This window comes from Panthera leo, chromosome E3 (genome assembly GCF_018350215.1).
Source record: "Panthera leo isolate Ple1 chromosome E3, P.leo_Ple1_pat1.1, whole genome shotgun sequence".
Taxonomy (NCBI): domain Eukaryota; kingdom Metazoa; phylum Chordata; class Mammalia; order Carnivora; family Felidae; genus Panthera; species Panthera leo.
Window position 1 is genome coordinate 40,562,182 of NC_056694.1, and position 22,257 is coordinate 40,584,438.

Here is a 22,257-nt window from a genome sequence, read left to right on the forward strand (position 1 = left end):
TTGCCCGGGGTCTGTCCGGCGGGCCCCTCGCAGCTCCCTGTGGGCAGGTGCGCACCTGTTTGAGTGGAGTCTGGGCTGGACTTTTGTCCGGCCCGTTCCTGGCTGTGGGTGACCCCGCTTAGCACTGCACCGGGTCAGGCGGGGATGGGTAGCACTTAGTGTCATGCGGGAGGCCCTTCCTGCAAATCCGGGCTGCGGGAAAGAAGGCCATGCATCTCGGTCACCCTGCACACCCACCCCCGGGGCCCTCCTGATGACGTGTTACTGTTGTCAGCATGTGCTGACACCGCGCGGGGTCCGGGGGACCGTCCCGCGTGCCTCCTGCTTCAAGCAGCTGCAAAGCAGCTGTGCGGCGTGAGGTGTCCTTCTCGCCCGTCTGCTCCTCCCCTCGTGGGATTCCCGGAGGTCCGACGCCCCCGGCGCCTCCCTCCTGCCCCCCGTCTCCTGGCCGGGGGTGTTTACCAACAGAGGGGCGCTCCGCTGGCTTTTCCTGCGACGTCTTCAGAGGCTGCTGTGTTTTGAGACGTGTGATTTTAAACCACGCCTGAGAAGGGAGCGTTCTGGGCCCCTCTGTCCCATGCTAGCGGTTGGAGTTCCACACCGCGAGCGCCCGCTGCAGAGACCAGAGAGGGTGGCACGCTTCCTCTGGGACACGTGGCTTGGGGCGTGCCTTCTCGTGCCTGGCAACCAGAGAAAGTTGAACTGTGAAAAGTATTTCCTAGTCATGGCATAGAATGTGGCCAAGGAGGATCAACCCCATGTTTAAATTTCTGAAAACCACTTTGGGTATGTGTGGACAAAAATAGTCTTGTATTTTTCTCATTGGAAAAGCTATTTTGTTCTCCTTCCCTTGGACGTGTAAAAAAAAAATGTGCAAAATAAAATAAAACTACATTTTCTCAGAAATGGTGCATGAGATGTTTTAGGTGAAAAGTGAAAAAGAAAACAAAATCTGTCAGTGGAGACCAGTGGTTTACCTACCATGCCTGTGATGCCAGTGTCCACGGCCGAGCTGCACGCTGCCGTGGCACAGATGTGGGGCCTTGTGGGGCTCACGGGCACCTGCACCCAGGCGAGGTGGCTGGCGGGACGCAGGCGCCCTCCGCCTCCGAGGTATTTCCAGCTCCACCCTTGGCTCGGGTTTCCCTGATGGATGATAGTTTTGGGATCAGAGTGACATTGAAAACTTACCGAGTGAGGACCCCACACGGGGGGAACAGGCTTTCTTTTTCGTGACACCCCAAATGACGGTTAGACACAGACCGTTCTTTGCATGTCCCATTTATTTAAAGTTGGGGAAAAAGAATATTTCTTTGAGGTGAGATACGCAGATCATGGACGCTGTTGGCAAAACGTCTCGCAGGTGTCCGGCTGGCGCCCGGTGGTGGGGACGGGAAGCCCCTCCCCCCAAGGCAGGGAGGTGCCGGCAGGTGCACTAGGTGCTTCTCCACAGGCACCACGGCCCCGTGCCTGCCCACGTTTGCTCCTGCCCGGTGGCACTTGGAGTCCCCCGAGGTGGCTGTCGTGGGGCGGAGCCGGGTAGCCTCACGCGGCACCCGGCATGTTCTGGAACCGTGACTGCCCTTTGCCCGCTCTCCCGACTTCGTTCCCGACACCGCGTGTCAGGTGGGAGCTGCTGAATCCACTTTGTGGTGGCAGCGACCGGAGACCTCGTCGTGGGGAGAGTGGCTCCCTTCCAGGTGGTCAGTGCTCTGCAGATCGGTGGCCCGAGCCCTCGGGTTCGGGGAGTGGAGCACCGATCGTGTGACGTCCTTATGTTGTGGCCGCAGGAGGCGTAGCGGGAGGGGGACTGGGGACGCGGGGGCAGGAACGAGGGACCGGGGCGCAGGCGAGCTGGTGGCATGCCCCTTGCCGTGGGGTCCGTGCTCCGGGGCGCCCTCTCCCAGAGCTCCAGTCCCGCATCCGCGTGGCCTGTGGTCAGGCGTGGGGCGGGCTGTGGGCTGAGGCAGCGCTGCCACGTGGGATGCTCAGCCACCGGACGGGACCCGGGCAGACCCGGGCCTCTGACTCTCCCCACGTCCCCCGTGTTTTACCAAACTCCACATCCTCATGATTTTACCCGCAAGTGTTTCTAGAACCTTCCTGTGCCGTCAGCACCCAGCGTGGCCCCGTGTTCACGACGGCCTTCGGGGCTGTGCTTCCCGCACAGCAGGGTGTTTTGTCAAGGGCACGCGGCTGCTTCATTTTGGGTCTCCGCTGCTCCAGTTCCGGGCAGTTAAGAGATGCTGTTTTCACATGTTGGGCAAATCTAAGGTGAGGAGTCGTGATATCTCCATCTACCCGGCCGCCCCCTCCCCCCCAGCCTCACGGTGAAGACCTGGGCTGGCGCCAATGGGTTTCTTGGGCCCTGGGGGCCAGGATTTGCAGCCCCTGATAGGGAAGGGGAGCCCCAAGCCCCAGGAAGGTGGGACTGGGAGCCCCTGGGCTGCGGCGGGCAGCAGCAGGGGGCGTGACTCCCTCCACTTCTTTGGGGTGCTGCTGGCCGGCAGGCAGGTAAAGCGGGAGCTCCCGTGTTTCTGTGCCTCCGCTGAGCAGAGGGAGGGATGCGGCAGGTGCCCGGCGGGCCTTCCTAGTGCGCGAAAGGTGGCTGGGCCCAGGACTGTGTTCTTTCTGCGGGGGGAACTAGGGAAGCGGCTCAGCACCAGGGGCCCCAAGCCCCTGCAGGGCTCGCCAGCAGTCAGGGCGTCCCCAGGCCGGCAGGCCCCCGATAGGGATGCAGGACCAGCCCGTGTGAGGGCTCAGGCTTTCCAAGGACACACGTGCAGGGGTGCTGAGCGGCTGTGGAGGCCCCCTCTCCATCACCAGCCATCGAGTGTGGCCGGAGCAGGTTTTGATTTCCTGGTGCTCTGGGACAGGAGCGGTGTGAGGGTGTCCCCGCCCCTGAGACTGTGTGGCTAGGGGCAGAGATGACTTCTCGGTTCCGTTTGTTTAACCAGGTACAGAATCATCTGTCGGGGAGAGACAGGAGGTGGTGCCCTGGGAGCGGATGGAGCTAGAAGGGGCCTCAGATTAGGTGGCCGGCAGGCAGCCCCCGCCCCACCCCCACCCCCACCCCCACCCCCCACTGCCGAGCCCGTGCCTCCTGGTCCTGAGACGCCTGGGCCTTGGTGCGCACGTCTGAGCCCACCGTGCGCCCGTGCTGTCCTTGCTGAGAACTTGAGTTTGTGTGCCTCGAACAGTGCCCAGGGCCCTAGAGGTTCTGTCCAGTGGAAGGAAGCCGTGTGGTCCCTCCCAGGGCCCGGCCTGCGGCTGCCGCACACAGTTTTGTTCGCTGCTGAGGACCCAGCAAGGCCGGATGTGGCTCTCCTGGCTGACGGGCACAGATTGGGTTTCTGCCTAGCTACTTCAGCTTTTCCTGTTAATGTGATAAGCTTCATCTTTGGAACAACTATAGGTTTACAGAATGCAGAACAGTATGGGGAGCTCCTGGGCACCCCACACCCAGTTTCGTGTATTGTCAACCTCTTCCTTGTCAGACTGATACTGACCTCTTTTGTCCCAGGATCCCCCTCCCCCAGGAGCCACAGGACATTTGGGCGTCACATCCCCTTAGGCTCCTCTGGGCTGGGACAGTGTCTCTGACCCCCCAGCTTACAGGACTGGTCAGGGATGCTGTGGGTCGGGACCCGTCTGACGCTCTTCTCGCAACTGGGCTGGGTTGTGGGTTCAGGGAGAAGGCCACGGAGATCGTGCACCCATCTCGTCACGTCACGTCACGTCACATCACACGGGTGGTCAGTGCCACTGACGAGCCTCATCTGTGCCACTGCTGACCCTCCCCGCCCGGTGAGGTCCCTTGGGTGACCTTGTCCGCGGTGAAGTCAGTTTGTCCGAGTCCGGGCACACAGCCCAGGTGTGCGGCGGGGAGCCGGGTACGGGGAGGCTTCTGCAGGGGAGGCGGGTCTCCCGGTCACATCAGTGGGGACTTTGGGTGTCTGCCCTCTTGCTCTTGGGGCTTCACCATCCCGGGAACCGGCGACGTGTGACGAGACAGCTAGAGTTCAGCAGCCGCTACTGCATGAGTTTAAGTGGTTTTAAAGATGGGTCTCGCTGCAGCGGCTCTTTCTGTCTCGGACGCTGGAACCTGCTAGAACCCTGGGAGCCCCGACCGTGACTTCACTCCAGCTGCCCCCCAGCATCAACTTTCCACAACGTCGGCTTTCCGATCCTTTTATCTGTGCTTTACTTTGGCAGTACTCCTCAAGGGCCCTTTGTAGCGAGTCAGGATGGCTGTGCAGCCGTCCCTTTCTCTCCCCACCTTCCTGGCCCCCAAAGAAGAAAGGATTATCTCCAGAAACTTGGACCGGCATCGGGGAGGCTCAGGGGGTCCTTCCTGCGGAGGAAGCCGCCTCTGCCACGTCCCTTGGAGAGAGAGGACAGAGCCTGCACTTCAAAGAGCGCCCAGAGCAGATGCCAGAGGGCCGCGGGGGGTGCGGGGGTCACGGTTGGTGCCACAGGGCGCGCTGCGTGGCCGCTCCCTCCGGACGGTGGACGATGCAAGCCTCGTTTTGTCCTAAACGCAGCAGCCCCCCGCAGGGCCCGCCACCAGCCGCCCCGGCCTGCGCCCCGCCACCCACGTCCGCCTTGAACGTTGCCTGGGGCCCAGATGCGTTGACGGAGCACTGACTGAAAAGAGAGCTGATGCACAGACACGGACTCCTGCCTCTGTTCTGGGAGGTTCAGGGAGCGGAATGGGGCCATTTCCGTTCCGTGGGGGCAGCAGCCTGCGCCTGGGCACGCACTCCACAGTGAAGGCCGCCCTTCCTTGTAGGGTCTCCTTTCTGATAATCTGTGCTCAGGGTACTGGGTGCCCTTCGAACTTTCTGATTCTAGGGTATGACATTCCATGGTGTTTGACTATGTACAGAAACTATTTACTGCCAGATATCCACTATTACGTTTCCTTTTTCCAAGAGATTTATTTTTTACTTTTATTTATTTTTGAGAGAAAGACAAAGAGACAGACATGAGTCGGGGAGGGGCAGAGAGAGGGAGACACAGAATCCGAAGCAGCTCCAGGCTCTGAGCTGTCAGCCCAGAGCCCGACGCGGGGCTCGAACTCACGAACCGTGAGATCACGACCTGAGCCGAAGTCGGACGCTTAACCGACTGAGCCACCCAAGTGCCCCCCTAAAAGATTTGATTGGCCGGCTGTGAGCATGGGCTGGGACCCCATATGTGGGGCAGGGCCTGGGCAGACAGGGCTTCTGGCCACACACATAGCACCTAGGGGGTCCCCCTTATGCCCACCTTCCCCACATTTAGTGCCCATGGGGTCTGTGACCTGACCCACGGTGTCCTGGGGTCACTGAAGTGGGCTTTACTTAGCTGGGTAGCAGGATGCTTTAGTCTTGCAAGTTTTTTGACAAAGCAAGGCAAAATTTTGATACATGTTTCTCCTTTTGTTTTGTAGGTATTCGTTTGGTAAGTGGAAATCAGAAAGTGACGCCGTGGGAGTTTGGCATGTGTGTGGGGTATGTACCCGTGTGCTTTTTCTGCCTCTCGCCTCGCCTGAGAGTCTGTCACCACGTTGGCCGATGTCTGTGATCGAACCTGGAGTCCTGGCCCACGCCGGCTTCTGTGCCCGGAGCGCCGGCCCCGTGCAGACCTGGGCACGCGTGACACTGGGGTGTGCTGTGGGTAGAAGGCAGCGTCAGACGGCTGGTCGAGTGGCCCCACCGCAGCGAGCACGCAGTGTCCTGACGGATCAACACTGTTCCTTGGGTGAAGGTCAGGCCGTCCTGCAGGCCAACCCTTCTCCCCCCCAGGCCGCGCTGAGTGCCCGGGACACCCCTGGGCAGAGGAGGAGCTCACCCAGGGCTGAGGGCGGTGGGACAGCCCGCGGCGGTCCGATTTCTTTGCTCGGTAAGGGGAGGACAGTGATTCCATGCCGTGTGGGTAGTGCTGCACCCACCGTGAGCGCGTGGGTAGTGTTTGTGCAGAGGCAAGGGGGCCCCCCGGTGGATAGGGCCCAGCAGAGCCCACCTGTGGGTCTCACCTTCTCACCTGCTGATACACGGACACGTCAGCACGCTCCAAGGGGACGCGAAGAGCCACACACCCCACACCGTGCCGCCCTCGGCGCCCCAGCACGATCCCCAACCGCACGAGGAGCAACGGGCCAGGACGGCAGGCCTGTCCTGGAGGGAAACGATCGTCGACAGAGGCCATCCTCAGGCCAGCCCAGCGCAGCTGTGGGGACTGGTGACTGCACTGAGGCCCTGAAAAATGAGAAGAAGAGCTCTCAGGAGAGAAACCGACGAGATGAGAAAAGCAGACGGAAAGTCGAGAACTGAAAACTACGGTGTGTGAAATGAAGGACTTCCCAGAGGGGCTGGGTGACGGTGGCACGGAGTGGGGCCTAGAGCCCCCCCCCAGGCCGCGCAGAGCTCAGGCACCCGGGGGAGAGCTCGGAGGCTGGCGGCATGTGTGCGGAGCCCCGGCACGAGGGGCAGCTGGCGACGTCCCCACGTTGGTTGGAGACACGACTGCACAGATGCAAGAAGCCCGGGGAAGTCCACACGGCGTGCACGGGAAGGAAACTGTGTCTCCCGCGGCATTGGGTGGTGCTGACCGAGGGAAAGGGAGCGTCCTGAGAGCGGTAGGTGGGTCTGGACGCGGGTCTGGAAGCAGCCCTGAGGGCTCAGGGCCGGTGGGCCGGCGCCTCAAATGGAAGCCGGGAGCCAGGGCCCTGTGTCGGGGACTGGGTGCCGCCGAGGCGCGCTCCCTGCCCCGGGTGGCCGGGAGGGACGGGACGGAAGACCCGGCCTCCGGGAGGCGTGTGGAGCCCAGAGCGGAGTCCGCGGGTCAGCGCGGAAGACCGCTTCCTGTTCTTGCTTCGTCTGCGGCACGCCTGACTGTTTAAAGCAAAACAAGTCGTTTGCCTTCTGAGACCCGTGACGCTCCCAGAGCGGACGCACGCGACGGGCCTGACGGGGCTCGCAGGGCGGCAGGTGGACCCGCGTGGTCGTGGGTTTCCATGCTGCGAGTGGAGCTGCACACCCCGAGGAGAGTGCAGGAGGGTTCAGGGTGCGTATTGTGACCCCTCGAGCAGTCACCGGAAACACGTGGAGATGCAGGTAAAATGCTGGACAAAGTGGTGTTCTGAGAAATCCAAGTGATCTGGAAAGACAGAGGGGGGCACAGGGACAGGAAGCGTAGCCCTAAAGACCACGTCGGCGATGGCATCGGCGTCACAGACTCACGTTCCAGCTGGAAGAGGAGATCGACAGAACGCCCTGATGCCATCGGACACACGGAGGTCTGGCGGGACGGTGGGGGGAGCACGGCCGAGACAAGGGCCAGAGGCCGGGGGCTGTGCTCATGCCAGCACAGACAGAGGTGAGGAGCCGGCACGGCCAGGACACGGGGGACGTGTCCTCATTCCTGAGAGCACAAGCGGCAGTTGGCGGGGACGCAGGCCGTCCCCTGCGGGACCACGAGTGACGCAGGAGGGGTGCTGGCGAGGATGGCCTGAGGGGGCTGCCAGGTGTCTGGCAGAAGGTCCGGCAGGAAGCGGCCCGCCCCGGGGATCGCGTATGTCCTGTTCAGGCCCCCTGGGACACCCACAAGCACACCAGCCCCGTCCTGGCCATCTGCAGGCAGGACGCTGAGAAGGAGACAGCGTCCCCGACAGCCGTCCCTCCCGTCCCACGGGGAGCGGGGGCTGGGTGCTGTGCGAGACCACCTCGTGGCCTGACCCACGCGAGCCCAGTCAGTGGAGCAGCTGCAGGGTCTGAACCCCCAGCGCCCGCTCGGGAGCGTGGGGCCGTGACTGGTTTCACCTTTGAGCCCGAGAGCCCGGGGGGTTGGCAAGGAGAGGCCCCCGCAACTGTCCCAGACGTGGCAGCTCCGAGCTCCGGTCTGCGGGCCTCCCTGGGCACGCGAGAAGGCCTGGGGCAGGCAGGGCAGGAAGCCGAAGAGGGTCTCCCTGGTGGCCCGTGCTGGAGGGAACAGACTGCCCTGGGGCAGGGACATCAAGCCCCGAGGCCCCGGGGAGGGAGGCTGAAACACAGGCCGTGTCCTGGTGAGGGGCCGCAATTGTGCTGCCACTCAGCTGCCCAGTGGGCTGGAGGGGGTCAGGAGGAGGCTGGGAAGGGCCCTCCTCTGCCGACGGGTGGGCAAGGGCCATGGGGAGAGGCTGCCCCCAGGCCCCGTGCTGGGGTCGCTCACAGAGCACAGTCGGTTTTCCGGCCAGATGACCCCGTCCCGCCGACCCTCCCTGCCGGACCACAGCCTCACTGCAGACGCTCACTTCTGGGTAATCACTTCCTCTCCGGACCCACCGTTTCTCTACACAGCGTTTGACCTAAACAAGAATTTCTAGATGTACGCACGCAGGGGGAAAAGGAGCCTGCAGGCAGCAGGGGTGACCCCGATATTGGAGCCGTCGGGGAAGGAAGGGGTGGGTCTGTCTGCCCCAGCAGGAGCCACGACGGTGCCCACGCACAGACGCACCGCCCCGCCCGGCCCGCCCGACAGAGCAGCAGACAGGGCCGGCAGGGGCGCTGGGCACAGGGTGTCCTTGCTGGCCGTGCAGTGGGGCGGGGCGCACGCCAGCGGGGACAGCAGGCAGAAGAACGTCGAAGGAATAGAAGCCGAGGACTGTCCAGACCCGAATGAAGGGCGCATGCCACAGACCCTCCCACGCACGTCGTGGTCAGACGGGTCAGGACCAAAGAGGACCAGAGCAGCTTCCTTGCGGCCAGCGGTGCCACAGGCACATCACTGCACACCCCTGTCAGTGCCAGAGAGGAGGGAGGACCCCCCGGCCGGCCACGCCGCGTCCTCAACAGGAAGGCACGTGCGGGCTCTCCCCGCTGCTCTGCCGGGGCTGCTGAGGGCTTCTGCAGGCAGAGACGCTTGAAGTCACAGAAATGGGCATCAACTCGAAGGAAGAGTGTCGGATTCTGGCAAGAGGAACGCGAACACGGACTGTTTCTCCGATCTTGAATTACCTTAAAACGTGGGTGACAAAGCCGGAGTCGAAATTTAAAATCGAAAGTGAGGCTCTCCGTCTGCCCTGGGCCCGTGTCCCTCACCAACTTCTCAGCCGGCCGGGCGCCCTCGGTGTCAGGGGCGGCCAGCTGCGTCTGCGTGCGGCCTTCCTTCTCGGGCTTGTGTCTTGAACTTTTCGGCCGGAAGAGAGCAGGGATGGTTCCCCGTCCCCCTTGCCCGTGGAGCGCTTCTTAATCGTAAGAGCGAGTTAGTACCCTGCCAGCCTCATGCGGTTGGGAGCAGGGGAGGCTGGAAGTCTGGGCGTGAAGTTCGCCGTCGGCGAGAGCGTTAGGGTCCACGTGACTGCGAGACACTCCTCCAAGAAACCTGCCTTCTCCCTCTCGTCTTGCTAAAATCTGCTTGATTTACCTGCGGCTGCGGGAGTATTGTTGTTTTCCAGTCGTGACTGAGACCCGGCAGACCCTAACTCCTTTTCCAGGTGGGAAAAGCGCCCGTGCCCTGAATCCGGGGCGGTTACCATAGCTACCATAAAATCGGCGGTCGTGAAGCCAGAGGACGCGCTCGCCTGTGGCGGTGAAGTGGCAGGTGTGTTGGCCGAGGTTCGCGGCCTGCCTCCCCCCGAGGCGACGAGGCTTTGGGAGACCCGTGCCGGCCCCTCTGCCAAAGCCCCCGCGCTTAGGAGAGCTGCGTGGGGAGGGGGCCGCAGGAGGCCTCACGTGGGAAATGGAGGCAGAGCCCAGAGCCCCAGCCCCTCCGGTCCCCGGGGTTGGCGGTGCCCGAGCCTTGCGGGCATCTGTGAGGCCGCGAGGGCGTCCTCGGCGGGAACACTGGCGTCGGGAGACTCGGGCAAACAGCCACCGTTTTGCTCCGAGTTTAAACAAGTCTGCCCCCCATCTGTGCATCCGTGGGCGCTACCTGGCGCTCGTGAGCCCCAGCTGTGTCGCCGGGAGCCGGTGGCGCTGCTGACACGTCTCCTGTGGAAGCAGGCCCCCGAGGAAGAAGGCGGCGTGTGGGGTGCGCTTGGTGCGGCCCCTCGGCGTCCCAGGCTGCTCTCTCCCTCGCTAATCTCACAGGACGGCAGCCACCAGCCCGGCCACCAAGCCCCAGAGCCACCAAACGGAAAGGACTCAGGCCTCCGGGCGGGGGCCCGTCGGCCTCACCTGGGGCTGCCCGCAGGAACTCGGTTCTTACGAGGAGCAGGCCCTCTGGGCCTGTGTGTACGCGCCGTTCTGGGTTCGTTTTAGTTACATTTATCGTGTCTCTATTCTGCAAAGTGGACTTTGACGAGGCCGCGCCCGCACTGGGTCTCGCGCCGAGCGCTAAGCTGCACGGGGTACACGTTCCCGGAGAACTCGGGCCCCGGCCCGCGGCCCCCGGAGCTGCTCCGTCACCAGCCGTCGCGGGGCGGCTTGATGAGAGTCAGGTGAGACCAGGTGCGGCTCCTTAGCCACACCTGCGCCACGGCAAGCGCTCGGCAGCCACGTTGGGCACGCACGGCACAGCCCGCTTCCGCCCCTGTGGGAAGTTCTGGGCGCTCGCCGGCCAGGCCGTGAGTGGGCACGGCTGTTTACCTCTGCGGACTCAAGCTGCCGCCTTCTCTGACCCTGTAAGGACGTGGTAGGTGAGATATAACTCCCTTCGGTTTGGGAGGAGGGCCGCGGGGCCACGTCCTCTTTCTAGCGCCTTCCCCTGGTTCAGAACGACCACACGTTTCTCAGGATGTCCAAGTGTCTGGAACATTTTCCACGGTCCTGAGGGCCCCTCCCCATCGTCAGTGGCACCTGCTGCTGTCCCGGGACCCGGGCCCTCGAGTGCCTGTTTGCAGCCGGCTGGGACTCCGGCTAAGGTGACGGTCAGGGCAGTAGGGCTGTTTGCTCCAGGACACATGAAGGCCACTGTTAACCGGGTGCTAGGAGGCTGCTTTGCCGCTTGTTTCTCTGCCGAGGCTCTCCGTGTGGCTGTGCCTTGAAGGCCACTGGGTTGGTAACTCTTACTTCAAAGAGTGGGTGTAAAGGTAATTAATTCAGGTCCCCTGTAAGTGCTGTTTCCTGCTCCCCAGCGGAAAGTGCTCTTTGATGATCGTGAGCTCAGGGTGGGGCCCTTGCGCCGTCCTTGAAAGCCGTGTAGCAACCAGCAGGCCGGGCCGGCTGGTATTTCCGGTCTTTTCTGCCCAGAAGGGGCTGCTCTTGGCCCACAGCCTCCCAATGTGGCCTGAGGCCTGATGGCCACCTGTTTTGGGTGAGGTGGGGACCCAGGAAGGGCCCCCTGTCCTCGGGACTGAGTCGTGCGGCTTCCCCCCAGTGTTGGTGCCGATGCAGGGCTCCACCCCTCCGGGCCTGGGCCGGCCGCGGGCACCAGGGGAGGCCGGCTGGCGGCTGCAGAGGGGACAGGCCCCGTGACCAGGAGCTGAGCCATCACAGGGCCCTTGTGCCCAGACACACACACGATGAGACCTCTCTGCTATTCGAGGCCCTGAGGCTTCTGGAGTGTCTCCGGCCCTAGAAAGGATCCGGTAACTTGGATTGCAATTTTAGCTTGAGGGACCCCAGCATGTGCTGGTGTTGGCCTCCAGGCGGTCTCCCAGGCAGGTCCGGGTCCCCACCTCCCCCGACACTGATCTTCTATCAGGAGCTTCGGGAACCTTGGTGTTCACGTGGGCATGTGCTCCCTGAGCACGTTCGGTTTACGCCATAGTCTTCTTTCAAGGGGGTGGTATTTCCGTAGCTTTTCGTCATTCTGCCTGTGGCCGCACGGGCTGTGTTTTTTTGTGTTTTGGTGCTGTCGTGGTTAAGGTCCTTTGTTGAGGGGCGTGGAGATCTGGCCCCTTCCTTCCGAGGCTCAGCAGCCCAGCTGGGGCGGGAAACTGCAGGTAGAAACTGATACAAGCCCCTCAGGCCGCGTGAACGCTCAGACGTTCGTTAGTGCCGTTAGCGCTGCCGGGACAGCGGGCAGCTGCGGTCCCAGGCCTGCTTCGTTTCCTCAGGTGGGGCTCGCGGCTTGAAACCTCACGCGGTGCTTGGCCACGGGAAGCAAGTCAGCAGCACGGGTCCTCCTGCGTCAGACCGCCCAGGCACCCGTCCCTGGGGCGCGAGGGGTCTGAGAGAAGGATTCCGGCGGGCTCCACGGCTCGGGACGTTCCTTTGTAGGAAAAGAGCATTCTGTTTTCACTGCAGGCCCGTCTGGCCGAGAACAAGATGCGTCAGCGACGCTTGGTTTCGGAAAGCAGCTCAGTGGATGAGCTACTCATTTATCCTGGTGTGCTGAACGCCGGGTGTAGTCCTCACCGGCAGGGCCAGCCGCGGGCCACGGGGCCAGGAAGCAGGACCCTGGAGGAGACTGGGGGCTGACCGCCATCTCCTGAGGCCAGGAGGGCCGGATGGCAGCAGGAGGACCGTGGGTGGGCTATGGGGGGGGGGGGGGCGCGGGTGCACCGTCGGTGTTTCGAGGCACTCAGAGGTGCAGGTGGGGCGCACACGTGCCGTGCGGGGCGTCAGGGGCGAGCGAGTCCCTGCAGGCTGTGGCTGTGCTCAGAGGAGCAGCCCCCCGGGCGTTTGGCACTCTCCTCCGGTCGCTGCTGCCTCATTAGGTGCGCTTTTCAGGCAGGTCCTGTGCTGGCATCGGTGCGAATGTGGCCTGGACCCTTGAACTCCGGTGTCTGTCCCAGCAGCACCTCCCACCAGCCGTCGTGAATTAAATGCTGCTTGTGACCCCTTACCCTTGCTGCTCTTAAATCCGTGCTTTAAAAACAGCTTAATGAGGGGTTTACTGGTCCAATTGGAAGTTTTTATTAAAACCTATTAGTGCTGGAGCGGAGCTCGCCTGCAGGAAGCGATTAGACCGCCTCCGAGGGCCGGGCGGACTCTGTGACAGCAGATCCCACCAAACCGTCTCCAGACCCTTGTGTCCCAGCTCTGCGCTTTGCCCGGATCTCATATCCTCTGCTCTAATTGATGGTTCTTCTAATTCCCTTCCCAGCCCCCAAGCCCGGGAAAGCAGTTTCTCGTAATCGCATTACTCCCATAATCAGAGGCAGCCTCTCCTGTCCCGGCCTGTGAGCTCGCCGGGCTGTGCAGCCTCTCGGGGGCGTCTTTCCCTGTGGTTTCCGGGGTGCTCGGGCTTGACACAGCCACTCTCCTCGCATGGCTCCATGGGTGTCCGCTCGCACTCTCCTTGCTCCCCGCCAGTGACACTGGCCGCTCAGCATTGTTTGGATTTGGTCTCTTGTCCGCTCGGGTCCTTAGGAGGGACACAGAAGCCCGTGCCAGGTGGTCTTCAGAGGTCCCGTGTGACCTGCGTGGGCTGGGAAGCATCTCAACCAGCAGGCATAGCCCTTTCCAGAGTGAGAGGAACCGTCTTGAATGGCTTCTGCCCTTTACCCACTGTGAGCAGCCCTGGCTGGCCACGACCGCCTGAGAGGCCCAGAGACCTCCTGTTGTCGGCCTGTGTTGGGTGTTCTCCGTAGTGACCCGGGCTGCCTGGAATTTCTGGTGCTCTCTCCATCAGGGTCTTGGGGCTGGTCCTGATCCAGGGGGAGCCTTGTTTTCTTTTTTTTTTAATTAAAAAAATTTTTGTTTTAATCTTTGTTTATTTTTGACAGAGAGCGTGTGAGCAGGGGAGGAGCAAAGAGAGAGGGAGACACAGAATCCGAGGCAGGCTCCAGGCTCTGGGTGTCAGCACAGAGCCTGACGTGGGGCTCGAACCCACGAACCGTGAGATCATGGCCTGAGCCGAAGTCAGACACTCAACCGACTGAGCCACCCGGGTGCCAGGGGGAGTATTCTTTTTTTTTTTTTTTTTTAAACATTTATTTATTTTTGAGACAGAGACAGAGCATGAACAGGGGAGGGGCAGAGAGAGAGGGAGACACAGAATCTGAAACAGGCTCCAGGCTCCGAGCTGTCAGCACAGAGCCCGATGCGGGGCTCGAACTCACGGACGGTGAGATCATGACCTGAGCGGAAGTCGGACACTTAACCGACCGAGCCACCCAGGCGCCCCCAGGGGGAGTATTCTTGCCTCATTTCCGCCCCCACCGGCCCCGCCATCCTCTCTTTGCCCGGCTGGCTCTGTCGGCACACCACTGTTCCCTTCTCCGGTCCCTGGGGTCACCAGTGCAGGGAGACCATGCTCCTGGAGAGAAGGAGCCGTCCTGAGGGGCTGCGGCCCCGGGGGTCACTGAAGGCGCTCCTGGCTGTGACCCACGTGGCACAGTTGCCCCCCGGGGTGTGCAGTGTTCAGCCCAGCGTGTTGAAGGGGGAAAGTCAGGTCTGGGGTGCCGGGGCCCCTTTGGGCAAGTCTCTCAAGGTGCTGGGTTCTCCTCCCTCGTGTGCACACACTGTACATGGTGCTGTTTTCCAGTGTGGTCTTTTGCATCTTCGGTCTGCTCCTTCCCCCCGGTAACCCCTATCTTACCGTATTCTCTTACCCTGACGCCTCCTCAGATCTGTGTGCGAACACATGTGCGCACACGCTCAGGTGAAGGTCACCGCACACCCAGATGGGGCCGATTATGGGCCATTCTCTTCGCTTAGGACTATCTGGTGAGAATTACTAAGACCTAGAAGAAAATCTGTTTTAAAGACCTTTCTTCCTTACGTGATCACTAACATTTTGCTTATTCTCCATTTTCCCCATCACATCTAGCTACCCATTTCTATTTCTGAAACTTGCTTATCTCTTTAATATGCAGAACTCTAGAATAGAAAAGAAGCATTTTGTTGCTTTTATTCACACTTCTAGTTCTGAATCCATGTGGGTGGCTTTTGTCTGCAATGCTTCTAAATTGCCTTTTATTTTTATTAAATTGTGTAGATGTGGATGTTTGACTAGCATTTGCTTTTGGGGGGCTTTTGGATTTATTTCCAGTGATTTGAAATAGAAATGTGGAAAAGGGTTTGTATCCAACTTAAGACTTTAGAACAGGAAAGTTGTTATAGATTAAATGCGGCAGAGCCATGTGCTTGGGAATTAATACAGTGTCTCTTGTCAGCCCATGTTTGTGATGGTGACATCACGTTTGATGAACTGTTGAGTCTCCCGGATGCTGGTCCCCTGGGGGTTGAGAACCATGGTTTTATCACCACCCTGTTTTCTGGAGACTTGCTGAAGTCCCTGCGGCCAGGGTCTGTCCGACTGCCACACACTCTTCCCCCACACCCTCCTGCTGTTACCATTATGGCTGCATGCTATTCAGAGTGGCCTTTCCACCCCTACCCCCAGCTGTAGTTCTAGCTCAGCTCCTGGGCACTCCTGAGTGCTTGTCTGTTCCCTCCTTTATCCCTGTGGTCAAAACAGCCGTAGGTTGTCTCCATGGTGGGTCTTTTCAAATAACTGGTTTTATCTGATTTTTTAAAAAATGTGTTCTAGCTCATTAATTTTTACTTTTTATAGGTTGTTTCCTCTTTCTGGGAGGAAAGGGTTTATTATTTCCTAAGATCTTGAGTTGATTGTTTAACTCATTAATTTTCCATCTCTTCTTACCTGCTAATGAAAGCATAGAGGCAGGTGACCACTCCCCTCTGTGTCTCTGGCCACCCACCCTGCCTGTTTGAGAGTCCAGTGTCTTCCTGATAATGGCACACAGTATACTTTTATAATTGTCAGTGCTGATGTCTCTTTGGTTTAGAGAAGAGCTTCCAAAGTCCCAAGCCCTCAGGGTTTTGTAGGGTACCTTTTGTTGACCAGTTTCTGATTTTATTACACTGTGAGCAGATAATTGGGCCTTAAGATTGTTCTTCTAATTCTAAGAAACATTAGAAATGTGCGTGGACTAGGAAGAAATTGTATGTCACAGCTTATAACAAAAACAGCAGTGTCTTTTACCTCTGCTCACCCCCATTCTGTTTCCTGGAGCAACTCCTTTACTTTTTTACCATTGCTGGTATTTATCTCCATATTTCTGAATAATACATTTATGGAGACTATTCTTGGTGTATCACTTAAGTATTCTTCCTATTATGAATGATAAGGATTACTCTCCCTCCCATATCCTTCTCTTTCCCTCATCTCAGTACAAGTGTGTCACAAATATAGTATATGAAATTCATATTCAGTCTTTACATTGTGTAAATGTCATCTGCTGAGCCAACAGTAAATTGTGCTCGCTTGTTTCTAGTAACTCGTTGTTTTCCCTGGAGTTAATAGTTGCCTCTTCTTTTTTGGTTTGCTTTGTTTTTCATCTCTGATCATGCTTTAACATTTCATTCCAAATTCACCAACACAACTGTTTGACTTCTTCCAATACGATTTTTACTGAATCAAACATATTAGATAATCTGTCACTTCCTTTCCCCATTCCCCACCCCCTTCATAGAGATTTTTTCTTGGGAACTATTACCACCTGGAGTGGATGCTTTATAGGTCTCTGGATCTGGAGACTGCGGGGCGGGTTAACTCTTTGCCAGATTGGGTACCACTGACCTATTTGTCCTTCTTCCCATCTTCGAGATCTTTATAGTTCACAGAGACAGGTACCTGCAGTTGTGCTGGGGTAAGGCTCAGAGACACAGCCACTGGTCCACAGCCTTCTTCCCCATGTATATTCTAGAGCGTTATTCTTCCTTAGGAAGAATCATTTTTAAGCCCATGTTTTGATCACATTTTTTTTTATCACATTTGATCTCATTTGGTCATAGCTAAAAGCAACTGGTGAGATGGGTCCTTCCCTTTACTTCTGCAGCGTTAGCAGTCGCCTGTCTGAGGCAGGAGGAACCGTTGCCCCCATGCTCCTTCCCTGCCAGGTAAACACTGATGTGTCCTGAATCACAGTGAACAGCTGGGAGGCCAGAGAATGGCTTTGGTCTCCTCAGACACCATTGCAGCCACTGGCTGGCCTGGAACCTCCCGAGTCTGGCGTGTGTCCCTGGAGCTTCCTGGCTCCGATGCCCCATTGTTGGATGCAAGAGGAACACAGCATCGGCAAGCCTGACCTTTGCCAACGCCACTAACAGGGAGAGGCATTGTTAGGTTAGCCCTGGAGTAGCAGCTGTGTGCCAGTTTCTTTTGTAAATGCTTTGATATTTTAAAACAGAAATTTTAAGCGAGGAAGCCATGCTTTGTTGCTGTTACAATAGCAGCTCTTGTCTGTGTGGATTCATTGAATGGAGACACTGATACCGGTGCAGTTTTAGTGCCGTTAATAGTTCCTAAGTGTGTACAACGCATCTCTTCTTAATGGCTTGTGTCCTCTTACCGAGAATTTTATACCTCTTTTAAAGCACGATCCCTGTACTTATTATGGGCATGTGGTTGGTCTCATATTTAAATACCTTTGGGGGCACCTGGGTGGCTCCGTCGGTTGAGCGTCCGGCTTCGGCTGAGGTCATGATCTCGCAGTTCGTGAGTTCGAGCCCCGCGTCGGGCTCTGTGCTGACGGCTCGGAGCCTGGAGCCTGCTTCCGATCCTGTGTCTCCGTCTCTCTCTGCCCCTCCCCCACTCACATTCTGTCTCTCTCAAAAATAAACGAACATTAAATACCTTTGACAAGGAAGAGCACTGCTGGTTTTCCATTTGGTATTAGCCTTGATGAGTAGCTTTGGAACATTCGGAAGACTGACGTGCGGACAGGATTGTGATTAATTTTTGTACCACATCCATTCACACTTGCCTCCACACTGGCTGCTCCCACTGTGGGACAGTGGCCCCCAGGGCCGCATGCCTCCTCCAGTCCACCTCCTGCACCTGCGCAGCCGTGCTTCCCAGCCCCGGGCCCCGTTTCATTTTTCTCCAGCCCACCACCCTCTGACGTGGGTCTTTGCGTTATCTGTCGGCTTATCATCTCTCCACCTGCCTTCCTCTCACCAGAGAGTCCGCGCATGAGGGCTGGGGCTTCACGGGGTCCCCCCACCACCACAGCACGTAGGACGGGGAGGGGCTCGATCACAGCGTGGCTGGTCCCTGGTGAGCCTGTGCACGGGTCCACACTCGGATGCCGCGAGGAGGCAAGCGGTCTGGGTTTTTCTAGGCTGGCACATTCTTATGTTGTCACTCTTCTCAAGGCCGCTGGCAGCTCAGGGCCCTATGCTCGGCGGAGGGTGTGACTTGGTGTATGGAGAAAACGCATTGGTTTTTTTTTCGATGACGTGTCTCCGGAACTCAGACCGCCAGCACAGCCGCAGCATGCGTTCTGGTGCTTCTGAGAGATGGCTGCGTTGAGGCACGTGTGGCCGTCGTCCGGGACGTGGCTGGCCCGGCAGCGTGGCAGCCTCGGGTCTGGGCACACGGCACCTCCTCCTGCTCGGCCCTGAACTGGGCACAGAAGCGCCAAGCAAGAGGACCACAGTCCGTTGGCTGAACGCAACCAGAGGCAAAGCACAAAATGGAAAACTAACGGTGGAGCCAGAGGCAGCCTCCGAGGCGCCGTCTGAGGTCCGTGCTCCTCGGTAAGAGCCAGGGTGGCTTCGGGGTTAGCAGTGGCACGGCCACACTTTGGTCCCGGGTTTCCAGGGTGAGGGGGGCTCCCGTACAAGGCAGAGCCCCCGAGACCCGGTCCTCTTCATGACGGCCAGGCGCGTGCCCGCCCTGGGGCGGGGCCCAGCCGGGCGCTGACCCGAGGCTGTGGCTTGTCCCTGGCGAAATGGTGCCAACAGGACCTCTGAAAAGGTGGTCCTGACATAGTTTCTGACTCAGAAATGTTGCAGAGTCCCCGTCAGCCTCCGCCCTGCGTCCCCGCAGGTGGCACGTAACTGGTGGAACAGAGACGTCAGCACTGGCGGGACGGTCAGCTCGACGAGACCGTGGTTGGGTGTCTCTAGCTTTCCCACCAGTGCCCCCCAGTCCCGGGGCCCCTCCTGGGCCACACTGCGCATGACGCCTCGTCCGCTTTGCCCTCTGGGGTCTGTGCCGGCCTCCCGGACTCTCCTGACTTTGACGGTTGTGAGCAGTTCTGGTCACTTACTTGGTACAGCGTCCCTCAGGCTGGGTTTACCTGGTGTTTCTCGTGACGAGACAGGTCACGGGGGGAGGTGCCCTTCTCATCACCAGATCAGGTGCCTGAATCCTCACGACTCCCCGCAGGTGAGGCTGACCTGGATCACCTGGTGAGAGTGTGTTTCCGGGAGTGTCCTGTGTCGGGTGCATTTTCCCGTCCCTCCTCTGTCCTCTGGAAGCCGGTGTCTGGGCCCCGCGACCCCAGGGGAGGGAGGACTCGGCGACACCCTCAAGTGACTTGTGTATGTACATTAAAGCCACATAGTCGCTACTGAAAATCGGGGGAGTTTCTTGAAGTTACGCGATCACCCTGTTTTTCCTTCAGGGTTTGTCCCCTGACTTTAGGCTTCCCTGTGGCCGTCATTGCTGTGACGTCCTGGAGGTGATCTTCCGGTTTCCATCATCCCTTGTACTGTTGTGAGTTGCAGTTCCCCTATGAGGAGGAGCTACCCTTTCTCCCCCGTTTCTTTACTAAATACTTGTTGATGTCGCTGTGGCTCCTCATTCTATTCTCACAGGCTGGGATCCAGCACCACGAGGACCTGCTTTGGTGCTCATGGCCCAGCCTTAGCTGCGGGGAGCCCCGAGGCTGGCTGCCACACCCTTATTGAGCCCCCCCTGACTTCCCAGCCCTACGAGCTGCAGCCCCATCTCGTGATTTCCCTTCTGTAGCCCTCGATTCAGCTCTTTCCCCAGGGGCCTTGCTTCTCTTTCCCGGAGAACCGCGTCAGACACCAAGATCCGGGTGCTGGGTGTGCTCGTGGCTGACGGGGTGACACTGCTTCTCTGCCCCTCGCCGGACAGAGCCAGGAAGGGTGTGAATGCTTACAGCGCACCACTGACCAGCAGCGAACCACCGTCGGGACCTAGATGAGCGTCAGAGGCCTGACGCCGCGTGAGAGGAGCCCATCTCAGGTGCCGCACACAGCGCGATCCTGGCTGGGGGCTGGGGAGGGGGCTGCCTACACGCAGACGGTGATGGGGGTCTCTCGGGTCTACGCCTGGGTCAACATCACGGAACCCGGGACAAGGAGTCTACGGGAACGGTGCGATGCTCATCAGTTTGCTCTGAACCTACAACTGCTGTAAAGTAAGAGTTTAAAAGTACACAGCACAAAGGGTAAGTTTTAGCACATTAAATCTTTAAAAAGCCACGTAGGACGTGTGGGGAAGCCAAATATGAACTATAACAAATGAACCTGTTGATAAACATGCAGCGTTCACACACACGTATGTGCGTGTTCTACCTAACGCGTCTTCTACGTTACGTGTTGTGTTTGTGTTACGACGTGTGCGTAGGCATCTACTAAGTAACTGCACTGAGGGGTTGAGGAAGGTGTTTTCACGGCGTGCCCGGGTCTGGTACGCAGATGCGTGAGACGGCGTGGAGGTCACGGCTCTTATCAGGAGGGGTGTTTTGAGAACAAACTACTAAGCCACTGTGAACAGTGAGCAGTTTGCTGAGCGGTTTTACGTAGCTAAGCACGTAAAATAATTCAGCCCAGTGGTGACGGGAGACGGTTGTCAAGCCAACAAGCAACTGCTGTATCCAACAGTGGCATTTGGAAGGACTGTCTACGGCAGCGCTGGGGGCGGTGGGGCAAGCGGGGACTGCCGGGAGCACAGGACTTGGTGCAGCCTCCTTGGAGGACGTGTGGCTGCCCAGTTACACATGTGCCTGCCGGTCACCAGCCTCACTTCAGGATGTTCTGCGGCAGGATTAGGGTGTGCGGGCAAACTGCGAGGGGCTCAGCACCGTGTTCATGGCAGGAGAAAATGGAAATAGACTTGAAGGTTCAGCTGTGGAGAATCAGTTAAAATTACATCTCTGCATTACTAAACACCACGATGTAATGACACACAAAGATACTTAAGATATGTTAAAATGGGTTTTAAATTGTATATACTACATCCCAGTTTTAAAAATATTTTATTTTTATTTATTTCTGAGAGAGACAGAGCGTGAGCAGGGGAGGGGCAGAGAGAGGGAGACATAGAATCCGAAGCAGCTCCAGGCTCCGGGCCGTCAGCACAGAGCCCGACGCGGGGCTCGAACTCACGAACCACGAGATCGTGACCCGAGCCGAAGTCGGACGCTCAACCGACTGAGCCACCCAGGCGCCCCTAAAATATTTTAAGTCATCCCTAAACACAGCATGGGGCTTGAAATCAACCCCGGGATCCAGAGTCACATGCTCTTCTGACTGAGCCAGCAGGCACCCCTGCAATTTGCTTCTACAAAAATCTTCCAAAATTATTTTGAAGTATATGATCAGGGAATTAGTAAGATTTACCTCTGGGTGGTCAGACTGCTTTTCTCCTTAGTTCCAGTTTATCTTCAGTGAACATCCTTGCTTTTGATTAAGGAATAATAAACTTGTCTTAATATTTACTGAGTTGCTTCTAATAAAATGAGGTCAGTGGTGGATCAGATGTGAGCAGATGTGAGCTGGGCACAGGACTGGAGGAGCCCGGGTGGGGGCGGCCAGAGGAGGAGAGGGAGCCAGTGAAGCTTTGCCTGAGGGGCGCAGGGAGGTCCGCTCCCAGCCAGGTGCCCTTGGCCGGGTGAGAAGTCCTTTCCTCTCCTGGGACCGGGTGCTTCACGGCGCTCGTGGCTGGAGGCGGGACAGGGGTGGGGGCCGGGGGCCGGTTCCGAGCGCAGGGACTGCGGTGGCCTGCCGGTGCTGGGGGCTTGGGAGGAGTGAAGGTTTTCGGAGGACCGCAGGGTGTTGAGACCAGGAAGGGACCCTCGGATCGGTCTCCTGTCTGGACGGGTCCGAGCTTGGTCTGTGCTGCTGCTGGCAGGAGACGCTAGACGCAGGCGGTGCCTGGAGGGTCCAAGGAGGGGTCAGGGAGTCCTGGGCGTTGACTAGGTGGGGAGGGGCTGGCAAGGCCGGAGAGACGGTGGTCTCCGTCGAGCCAGAGCCACGGATGAGGGCCAGTGTGGGCGTGGGAGTCCGGGTGAGGAAAGCAGGACAGCGAAGTACTTCCTGACCGATATTTAGTGCTGCGGGTGCTCTGGAGTTGGTCCCCAGAGCCGGGGGAGGCGGGGAGGGGACGCGCTGCGTGGCGCCCGGTGCCTCCGCCAGCCGGGTGAGGTTACTGCCCTCCTGTCCACTCAGTCTGTGCCGTGTCTCAGGTTTTGTGTGTTTGGGCGGCAAGAAACCTCCTCCTATCTGAGTGAGAGCTGTGCGATGTGCCTCAAAAAAGGCCAGGGCTTGGGGATGAAAGCAGCGACTCAGGAGACAGGAAGCCGTGCTTCTCGCCACGCCAAGTGGCGCTCTCCGGGCCTCAGAAGTTTCCGGACTCCCCACGGCTCGGCCCCTTCCCAAATTCTAAGCATGTACGTGG

At 58.9% G+C, this 22,257-nt stretch overlaps 1 protein-coding gene across 1 annotated transcript in view; it reads left to right on the forward strand.

The window, feature by feature from the left end:
* The window catches only part of LMF1 (lipase maturation factor 1), an 88,532-nt gene that overhangs the window by 15,727 nt on the left and 50,548 nt on the right, over positions 1–22,257 (forward strand). The window contains exon 3 of the mRNA XM_042922976.1: positions 5,435–5,445. Coding sequence (XP_042778910.1) covers positions 5,435–5,445 — 11 coding nt within the window. The remainder of the gene's footprint in view (positions 1–5,434; positions 5,446–22,257) is intronic.